Below are 11,044 nucleotides of genomic sequence, written 5' to 3' on the forward strand. Positions count from 1 at the left end.
AAGCGTCTACCATAAATTTGGTAGTTTTATTAAGAAAATTGCATAAGAACATGTTGACACTTGCAGACAAAAGCCTTCCATTCCGTTTAGATGCAAGTATAATAGAGACATTCGATTTTTCTTAGAACTTGCACTCTGGTTGCTGGGAGAGATCGTTTGGCCTTTTGATTAAATTAAACTCAATCCCCATACCAAATTCGAACTTATTCGCCAGCTGAGCAGGCGAGGTGAGGTAAATGCATAAAAAATTGAATTGCATTGCCGAGTCCTTGACATTTTGCAAAATGAACAGAAGGCTGGCTGGCTGGCTAGCAGGCGATGGCGATGGCGGTGGCGATGGCTAAGGCGCGGATATCTCTCGCCTCCAGGCGGGGCCAATAAAAATAGTTGCCCGCTCGAATTGTATTTGCCGGGGCAAATGTGAAAAAAATTAGACCTGCCTTGTCGGGGCTTTATTAAATATTTGAAAAGCAGATGGAGGCAGAAGTGGAATGGCGATTGGCAAAACACAAGCTCGCACACACACACACACACACACACAGAGACAGTTAGATGGGAAAAAGAGGAGGCTGGCCTGCCGAGCTGCCAGGCTGCCAGGCTGCCACGCTGCCTGACTACCAGCCGTTTGTAGATATTTTCAATCATACTCAAAATGTGAAGGAACAACAATTTACGCTCAATGACACTCGACGGCGAGCTGTTGACGCTGCCTGCCCCCGAGTGATGCAGCTGGGTAACTCAAATAGTGGGGCCGAACGACAGGCAGTGAGGCAGCCAGGCAGTCTCCTTGTTGGACGCGAACCCGGGTGGTCTTTGCTTTTGTCGCTGCCACTTTGGCATTATCTGCTATCAATAAATTCCCAGTGAAGTGGGCACTTGTGTGGCAAGTGGAGCACAACGGGATACCCAACGGGGGGCGGTCTCAGCAGCTACCCAGCAAACCCAGCAGCCCATGCCGCACAGGAAGTGGCAGCGTGTAAAGTGAGCAAACTGTGTCGCTCTGGCCTTTAACCTTTTGCCTGGGTCTGGGCCTGGGCCAGGGCATGGGAATGGGCCTGGGTTGGCTGAAACTGGGATTGAGGCTAGGAAGGCCCTGGGACTTTGACTCGGCAAGCCTGTCATTTTGTGTTGCATACTTTGTGGCGGCGCCTGTGCAATGTTGCATGAAAAAGTAGCGTAAACTTTGCTCCGTTGAATGTGCCTTTTGCCATTGCCTTTGCCTTTGCTGTTGCTGTTGCCTTTGCCGTTGTCGTTGCCATTGCTGTTGCCTTTTTGGCCCAAATAAACGACACAGCTGTGGCTTGGAGTCGCTTGACTTTTGCCGTCTCTCTTAACGCCACGACATTTTCGATTTTGGACTTCTTGTTACGCTATACAACGAGTATAAGCCACATCATGCCACGTCGCGTGTATCTCCGTGTCCTCGTCTGCGTGCCCAGCACGCGATCTTGTAATCCTTAAACGTGCATTTGTACTCAGAGTCGCTCGATGTGTCGTTGCCTTACTCGTAGTCGTTCTCGTTGTCGTTGTCGCATTCGGATTCGGTTTCTGTTTCGGATTCGGATTCAGGATTTGGAGTCCTCATAGCCACCCATTTGATTTGCCTAATTTGCCAGGTTGCCATGTTATGCAAATGTTTGTGGCTCAGTGTAGAGCCTAAATATTTACTAATGAGCGCTAACCCAAAAAGGAGAAAAAAAAAAACGAAACGAGAACGAGAACGACAGGCAGTACCAAGCAGAGCTCCGGCTCTGCATAATTTGTGTGATTAAGTTGACAGAACGCCACAGTAGCTGACAACTAATGCCACAATTGCGGCAATTTCTTTGCGTTGTCCGAATGAATGTGTTGTATGCGGTTGCGGTGGGTGTTGGATGTTGTTGGCCCATGTGGATCTCCCCAGGGTAACAGCGGGTGTATTGGTTCAGCGCTGACAGCTGACAACTGTCAGTTGAGGTGGGAGATACACAGCGTGAAGAGAGGGGGATATATATTTGCCAGTGCCAGTGGTCGAATCCTTGCACAAGGGTTTCCAAAAACAAACATAAACATTGCCCCCGCGGACGTGTGACGGGTGAGTAATTACAAGACCATCGAGTGGCAGTTGTCATTTTTCAGTCGCTGCCTGCCATTTTAATGACTGCCACATGCAAATGTGACAATGACGATGTAGATACGGTCACTCCGACTGCGACTCCAACGGACGGGTGGCCTAATAAATGGCCTGCACTTAGTCAAAACTGTCGAGTAGCTCAACATTTATTCACTGCCAGGTCAAGCTGGCTGTCATTCAGCCTAATTAGCGCCGAGGCCGAAAAGTTTTGAGCGCATTTTGCAGCAAAATGATTTGAATAATCATAAATTACCATGAATTATGGGCCCCACGTTGGGCGGTAAAAACCAAAAAAAAAAAAACACTCGTATAGCACGCACCTGTCGCCTGGGGGCTGACTGGCTGGTTGGTCACTGCAGCAAAGTGTCAGGAGCGAAAACAAATTTATTGTTATTATAACTGCCTGCCTGCCAGCCTGCCTGCCAGCCGCCCAACTATAGTTGCTCCTTTTGTTTCGCTCGGAAAGTTCCGAAAAAGTGGGAGGTACCATGCGACCATGCTAACCATTATTTGGCCATAATTTAATGCGAATTAGAGGCGAGCTCGGCCCTCTATGATGTTATTAGCCTAATTGATAGTTGTAAATGTCACTAATTGAGTAAATGCCATTGAGTATGGCATACACCTACCTACTACCAACCTACTCCCTACCACTCTGCTACTGCTACTGATGATTTCGCATAATTATATAGACTGAATGATACTTACGCCGCTTGTACTGTGTGGATCCGTTTGTGGCCCGTTTCCTGGGCGATCAGGGCCATGTTGATGGCCAGCCAGATGGTCAGCAGCGGTGTGCGGGGCAGGGGCGCCATCCGGGCCAACTTGTCCATTCTTGAATCACTCATGGTGGTGCTGTGTTTGTGTGTTTGTTTGTTTGTTTGCTTTTTTCGGGTGTTGGAAGTTGAAATTTTTCGGGAGGGTGCGAAAGTTGCTTATTTAAAATGGCTGTCGTGCCTTTTCGTAGTTTTGCATTAAAAATTGAAGTTTTCTTTTTTTTGTTTTTTGTTTTTCTTTTTGGTTGCTTGTTTTTTAGGTTTTTCTTTTCTTTTCTTTTTTTTTGTTTTTAGTTGCGTATAAAGTAAGTTGTAGTTGTTGTTGTTGTTCTTGCTGTTGCAGTTATTAGTCAAGGTTGCTCCTTTAGTTTAGTTGCTAGCTGGTTTCCCCCGTTTTCGCTCGGCTACTTGCGCTTCTAGTCCAGGGCTTTCTCCGTACTTCTCCGCTTGTTGAAGTCTCTCAGTCAGTGAGTTAGTTGGTTGTTTAGGCAGCGAGGCATTCAGTCAGTACTTCAGTGCATGTGTATGGTTGAGTGGGTGTGCTTAGAGAGAGAGAGAGAGAGATAGATAGAGAGAGAAAGAGTGGTTCCCTTTGGAGACTTCTTTCTCCGCCGCCGTTCCTTTCTCCAATTCACGCCGGTCCGCGTCCTGATGGGAGATCGAGTCGAGCTCAGGCCAGTGGCAACAGATCCTGATGCGCTTCCTCGGCAACTGGTTTTGGTTCCGATTTCTTCCTCCTGCGGCATTAATTGCTGCTGCTGCTGCTGCTGCCGCTTTTTCTGCTCTGCCCGTAATCAGGTTACTTCCTGCCTTTCCAGCGTTTCAGCGACGCTCTTAGGGACTTCTTTTTTTTTTTTTTTGGTTTTCTTTTGCCTCCTCTTTATTTACTTTTAATTACTTCTATTCTGACGAGAGAGATGCCCGCTCATGTGTGTGTCTGTGTGTGTGTGTGTGGGTTAGTGAGTTTGTGTGCGAGCGCTTTGCAAATTCCTTGAAATTGAGCCTTTCGTTGCCTTTCCTTCCTGCCTTTCTCCGTCGTCCTGTTCTGTCCTGTGGGGATTCTGTCGGGATTGGGGGTCCTGGGCCTGGGAGTGAGTGTCTGTGTGTGTGTGTGTGTCAGTGTGTTAGTGGAGCTCCAGCAGAGTGTACATCGTGATATCCCGCTACGTATCGCTCTGTTCTGCGCTGCTACACCCCGCTCACACTGCCCCGCTCTATGCGCTCATTAATAATTACAAAATATCCGCACTGTTCATGGCTCTGCCTCTGCCGTTTGCGTTTTTTTTCTTTGGTTTTTCTTCTTTGTTTTTTTTTGGTTTTTGTTTTTGGGGTTTTAAATTTCAGAGATTTTCTATATTTGTCGCCACTAAATTCCGTCGGATTCCGCTGTGGTTTCAGTTTCAGTTTCAGTTTCAGTTTCAGTTGCAGCTACCTTACTGAGTTTCTGAGTTCGTCATCCCAACGGACGCTCCATCTCATCGCTCGTTCAATATCGTTGTGGATGTTCCGTTACGGTTTGATGTTATTCCAGCTATAATTGTCCTTTGAGTGCCTGCAACCTGCTCGAAGTGACCGATGTTGATGTTGGTGTTGCAGGCGACGGTGTTCATTTTATTGGTTTCGATTGCTAGAGCTTCGTTTCGCCTTAACTTTTGGCATTGTTTGTTAAGTGGTTACAGCTGTGGCTACGCTTCTCGGGGAACTATGGGACATATTTGCTAGATCTGAAAGTCTTATCTTAGTTCTTTGACTTTAACACTGAAAGGTTTTCAAATAAATAATGTAAAATTAATATAAATTTTTTAATTTTGTTTCACAAATGCGGGTCAGATTAGTAGTTTTAACTTTTTATGATTTATTTATAATTTTTTTCATATTTTATACGTTTAATTTTAATATTTTTTCACTCCGATTCAGTTTTTAATTCACTTTTTTGGTTTAATTTTAGATTTCCAGTTTCTAATATTTTAAATTTGCTTTTTAATAATTCATTTTTTCTTTTCAGTTTAGTACAAAAAACGGGAATCAGGGCGCGTCGCGTTTTACTTGAAAATTTCACGCTATTGCTAAAGAACATCCTTACACTCACACACCCAAAACTAATTTATACACGCATACATAAGCATTCACTCAGAAGCACACACACACACACACAGCCATACTCGCACACAGTCGTGGCAGACACTTTTGTATAGATTTTGTCGAGTTGCCGTTTCTTGTGGAGTCCCTTTTTTTTCTGGTTCTCTTGTACCGTCTGTGAGTTTTGCCAGCCGCGTTCGTCCGTTACATTTTCTCAGCTGAGCGTTTGAAAACCGTTTGGCAGGACAGCCAGTTGGCTAGCAGTCAGTTGGCCAGCTTGGAGCCGAGCAGCCTTTGCAGGACGAGAGACTGAGAGAGGGAGAGAAAGCCAGAGAGTCGGCCAAAAATAGCACGAGCCTGAGCCCGAGAAAGTGTGCTACACTTTCTGCAAAGAGCCAGAGAGAGCCCTCTGCTCGCTGTCAGGACTTCTATGTGTGTGTGTGTGTGTAGTTCGGCTGGCTCCTTTTGTGTGCTCTGGTGTTGCCTTGTTGTTATCCTTTTGGGCTTTTTGCAGAAATGTCACCGTGCACTCTCAGCTTTGGCAACCCCGGCAGTTACACTCTGTTTAGCATAAACGCTTGCTACTTGGCTCCAAAGGCCTCCTTTTCCCCCTTTGCTCCTCCTCAAACTTAGTCTATCATCTAGCTATGTGTGTGTGTGTGCTTGTGTGTGGCCTGCCTTTGTATTGGTTTTTTGTTTTTATAAATTTTTTCGCATGTGTTTTTTTACCCTAAGCACATTTGATTTGTATGCCACTTTTTGTGGGCTTCGCTCTTCGGGGTTTTTGTCCTCTTGCTAAATTTCTCGCGCTTTCTTGCACATTCGCACATATCTCGTTAATTGGTAAGCATGCGTTTTCCTGGGAATTTTCTTGTGCCTCCTTTTGCTTTGATTGCTTTTTGCGGCAAACCGAGAACAAAAAAAAAAAAAAAAAAGAAAGGATTTGTCAAGGCAACGAAGAAGTGGTTCGTGGTTGTGGGGTTGGGGGTTGGGGTCTACTGAGCATTGTTTCCTTCAGCCTGTTCAACTTGACAAAGAAAAGCAAGCTGGTATGTAAATTCCATATGCATATGTGAACCACTCATTCCTCTGTGTGTGTGTGTGTGTGCATAGTTTATATTCAATGATAAGAGTTTGACATTAATTAAAATGGCAAGAGTTGCGTGTGTGTGGCGGGGCTCACATTCGACATTTTACATTTCACTTGCAGCTTGGCAAATTTATGCCGTGCCCCCGTCGATGTTTTCTTTTTAACAAAAACAACAAGAACAAAAAAAAAGAAACCGCTTTTGTTTGGCTTGCATAAATACTTTCATATTGTATACGAAACGACGACAGTTATTAATGAGTTTTACCTCCTTCCGCTGCCTCCGTTTCGTTTTCGTTTTTTTTGTTTTGTGCTCTTCTACATATTTGATGGCCCACAACAGGGCTTTTAAATATGCAGTCCCTAACTTGAACTTGCATACTTAATGCGCTGGCAACTTTCTAATTACTTAATCCGATTTTACAGGCCACGTTTTCATGGGCAATGCCACCCCTTTTTGGCTCTTTTGGCAAAAATACTTTCCTAAAAACTGATTAAGTATCCGCCAATAAAACTAGAGGTCTTCAGTTCGTTAGCCCAAACTGCTCAATAAATGTAAAATTTCGGCTTTCATCAGGAATGGAAATTATGGATCCTTGAGTGCTCCCAAAACTGTGCTATACTATTCATAAAACTGAAACAAATTGAGCAAAAAGTCCACAGAAAGAAAAAATTTATGGGTTTGCCAAATAAATATAAGTTTCTAGATATCTTAAAAATTTGTTAATTTTTGCTAAATATTTAAAGCTATTAACTGGTTTTTCTATATCAGCAAATCTTTTAATCATTTCTTGCAAAGAGCAATAAAGATTTTCATTTTTCAAAGATTCCCAAACTTTTTTCTCTGTGTTTTTAACGGAGACGAGTGGCAGATTTCATAGTCAACTGCCATTCAAATATTCATGTGCAGGGCTGGAATCGGCTAAGACTTTAAGCCATTAACCTCGTGGCCGCTGTCATCATCAGAGTAGAGAAGCAGGGAGGAGCAGCAGCAGCAGCAGCAGCAGCAGCCTGTGCCCTCTCTCATTCACTCATCTAACGCCGTCCCACTCTGACGCCCTGTTGATGTGTGGCTGGGCACGTTTTTGGCAATTAAAAGCATATGCGGGCTAGGCCGCCTCCTCCTTGGGGCTAATCAACGAGGCCGCCCCAACAATTTGCTTGAAAATTAAACAAAGCAAAGGGCGTGCAAAAGGGGGAGTGGCTAGGGGGGGCGTAAGGTGGTCGGAGGAGGAGCAGCTGCCAAGACGATGAAGCTCACGAAGACCATGGCAGAGTGCCTACCACAAGCAAACAAGCGAATATACACACACACACACATACATAGATGTCTACGAAATTCGCTCACCCACACATGCTCAGATACACCAATACACACATACATACCACACGTTGCAGCAGCAGAAGGAACAGACTCCTTTTTGCCGTTGCCTTTTGTATTTATTTACTGCTTTTTTCTTTGACTTTGCGTGTGCCCGTATGTGTGTGTGTGTGTGTGTGTGTGTGCCAAACTCGGCCAAATTTTATATGAGTGTGACTGTGACTGTGTGTGTGTGTTAGTGCGTACGTGCGTGTTGGTGGTTCAAGTTTTTGGTTTTCCTTTCACAGCCGACTGATTTGATTCCCGAGTTTGCCTTTGCACTAATTTACTTAATTATAATTTTTATAATTTATCTGCATAAATCGTAATCGTAATCGTAATCGCAATCGGTTGAATTTTACAAATATATCCAGCAGTTTTCTCTCGCGATTTTCTTTTTGGTGTGTGCTTTGATTTTTCCAGCACACTAACACACGTACACTCGCGCTCTCCCTACACAAATACTGCAGCAGTTACGCCTTTTTTTTTCGCGACATTTGCCAAAAATGCGTTTGACTTGGTGTTTTCATTTTTATATCTAGTCCACTAGATTGTTGAATTTTTAGGGAATTTGGATTTATTTTTTTGCTTTGGTTACCAACAAAGAGGTGGAAAATGTATCTATGCCTGGGCTTTTTTTTAACAAAATTGTATCCGCTCGGCGTTAACGACTCGACTCGACTCGACTCAACTCGCTCACGGACTCAGCTCGGGCGTGTTTGATTTTTTTGCGGAGACCGAGACCGACTGGCACAGTGGCACTTACATCACGAAGCCGCGAAAATTCTGGGTGCGACCGGTTTACCGAATACAGCCGAAGGGACACGACGACCGCCGTTAGGATTCTCTCGGCTTGGTTTTCGCATTTCGCGTTTCGAGTGGAGAGCTTTCTCGGCATCGCACTGCTGGCACAGTTGTTGTAGGTCTCAGTTGGTTGCCTTGCTCCTGTAGCCATAGCCTATATATGTATGTATATATTTATACACACATACATACATACATATATACATGTGCAGATTGTTGTTGGTGCAGGCTTTAAGCACACGCAACTGTTTCGCTGTGTGTGTGTGTGCGCTTTGTGTACAACCGGGAATCGTTTTGCCTCCCACTGCCAACTTTCTCGCACACAAATCAACATAAATCAGCTAAATCGTCAGGATACAAGTACACACACACACACGCACATCCCATCCACCCATACACACACACAAATACCCTTAGAAACACACACACACACACACATACTTACTGGTGGGCAAAGCACTGTATTAGTAGTAACATACGAGGGCTGAGCTGGATGCACAGGGCTGGTTTGCATAGAGTGCAGTGACTAGTGGCTGGATCTCATGGCGTATGCGTAATGCAGTTGATGGGCAAATCTGTTTGCCCATGACTGAGCAAATTTTGACTGGGCAAACTTCATTTTAGCCTGAAATTGAACTTGATGTTTGGCAAGTGTAATCCGGTCTTATTGAAATATTCAATTATAATCCCATCGCGAGCTCAGCGTTAATTAAATCGTCTTGTAATTGCTAATTTTTTGAAGCCTTTTTAATGGCAATCAGGCAGCTCAGCAGGATTTATGTTTATTGTATTTAAGAAAATAAATTATAGGAGATAAAATAGGTAATAACATTGCTTATTTATTTTGTTTTTCAAACAGAAATTCATTCAATAAATCACTTTTAAGATCAATAAATGACTTTCCACCCATCTTTACATAATCAAATCTCTTAAAGGGTTAATAGATCTTTAGGTTTTTCTCTCCCTTGGCCAATTAATGATTAAAGCCCTATCCGAATAAAAGATTTAAATGTCGCGCTATCCGCAATCCCAATGTATCTCCCGCTGTCATATGCAGTAATGGCTTTTAAAATATATATCGCCAGCCATTAAATACATTTCCGTTCGGGGGGGGGCCCCGACCTCACATGCTACATGCTATATACACAGAGAGTTAGCACACAAAACCGGTTGGCAAATGGACATCCAGGCGGCCATTTTGTGGCCACAGGACAACGATGTGGGAGGCTGCTAGCGAGTCCTTTTGCCCGGCGATGTCAACCAAGTTGACTTTTTGATGCGCACTGCTGATTTTTTTTAATAAGCATAAATTTTGGCACGTAAAGCAATATGGGTAAGCCGCAGACACACACATATACACAGCGAAAAACCTACTAACCGTACTAACGCCTCCCGAACTTGCCCTGCCCCTCGGACCTCTCTCTGTGCCCTCGAAGGGCGCAAATTGATTGAGTCTGCCGTTGTCATTTGTCGCTGTGGCGGTCCCAAAATTTATGAAAATGAAATGCCACGCAGCGCTTTTCCGCTCTTCCGCTTTTCCGCTTTCGGCACGTGTGTGTATGTGGAATCTGGGCTTTATACACGTATGTATGTATTTGTTGGTATAGATGTATGTGTGTGGCAAGGCTGAGGCAGTGTCAAATTAATGAAACACATGCAGAGTCGCGTAATTTGTCATTTCGACAAATTTTTGAATTATTTAAACGGAAATCTTAACGTCAGGCAGCCAAACAAAATGTGCGCGCCGCGATTTATGCCACTTTTGTCATTTTGTCGAATGCGGGTGTGTGAGTGTATGTGTGTGTGTGTGTGTGTGTGCAACTCTGACTGTGACTGTAACTGTGACTCTTACTGTGAATGTGAATGTGACTGGGACTGGGACTGGGACAGGAATGGATGGCGTTTTAAAGACGGCGGATGATATTGCCAACCGAAAAATGCCAGCCAAGGCTCACAATTTCCATTTAAGCGGCATCGCATGTGTGTGTGTGTGTGTGTGAGAGCTGTTATTCCACTCTCGTCTGGGAGGAGCTGCATGCATTATGCATATCCTGAAATCAACGGGGATATTGGTTTGGGGATGTTGCTTAGCAGATTGGAAGCAATAACTTGATTTTTGAACAATTTTTAACCTTCTATAAGTAGCTTCCGAACCCTGATGATTTCCCTTAACTAAAAACTGATCATTTTTGAAAACTAATATGCATTTCTCCTGCTCAATTTCTGCGTAAAAAAGTTTAAAAACTAAGTTTAATATCAAGGAAAAAGCAGACTTAAGGATACCAAGTACTGAACAAGATCCAAGAGCTCCTCCGCCAGCTGAATATCCCTTAAGTTTGAATTTTTTTGGCAGTTTGGTGGCATTGTTGCTTGTTTCCATTTGCTTTTATGTGCCCAAAAAATGTTGGCTTTTGGACAAGGACGAAGGAGGGTGGAAGAGAGACGAGGCGGAGGCGGAACAAGCGGGGCGGTAAAGTGGGATGTGAATGTTGCTTGGCTTAATAGAAACGTAACTGCGTACAATTGCTGGCTGCCGTCTAATGGGGCACGCACACAGCCAGAGCACAGGCACAGGCACAGGCAAACACACATGAACTCATGCATGATGCTGCCAAAAAATGCTGCCTTATCTCATTTGAATGCGCCTCGAATACTGCGCGTTAGTTGCTCTGCTTTTCTTTTTTTTTTCCCTTTCTTGTTGCTCCTTTTTTTCCCCCCACAGCTCCTTGCTGGCTTCTGTGCGATTTCGTTTTGGCATTTGTTTTCATTCGCAGCGATATTTGGTGCTGCTTTGCATATTTTTGCCATAATCTGTATTATCGACG

General features: G+C 44.2%; 1 protein-coding gene and 1 long non-coding RNA gene across 16 annotated transcripts in view; both read right to left on the reverse strand.

Moving 5' to 3' along the window:
* Nucleotides 1–3,169, reverse strand: part of LOC108108274 (gamma-aminobutyric acid receptor subunit beta) — a 28,272-nt gene extending 25,103 nt beyond the window's left edge. For all 15 annotated transcript variants that reach the window (XM_041817675.1, XM_017216266.2, XM_017216262.2 and 12 more), the window contains exon 1: nt 2,822–3,169. In XM_041817675.1, coding sequence (XP_041673609.1) covers nt 2,822–2,961 — 140 coding nt within the window. In that variant the 5' untranslated portion in view covers nt 2,962–3,169. The remainder of the gene's footprint in view (nt 1–2,821) is intronic.
* A 35-nt stretch (nt 3,170–3,204) lies between these two features.
* On the reverse strand, nt 3,205–8,491 carry LOC121529744. Its single transcript, XR_005993628.1, has 2 exons — nt 8,014–8,491; nt 3,205–4,647 (listed from the first exon to the last, which is right to left on the reverse strand). It is a non-coding gene; the product is annotated as an uncharacterized LOC121529744 (long non-coding RNA).
* Between the last annotated feature and the right edge of the window lie 2,553 nt (nt 8,492–11,044).

The sequence above is a fragment of the Drosophila eugracilis genome, unplaced genomic scaffold (genome assembly GCF_018153835.1).
Source record: "Drosophila eugracilis isolate 14026-0451.02 unplaced genomic scaffold, ASM1815383v1 contig_1825, whole genome shotgun sequence".
Classification (NCBI taxonomy): domain Eukaryota; kingdom Metazoa; phylum Arthropoda; class Insecta; order Diptera; family Drosophilidae; genus Drosophila; species Drosophila eugracilis.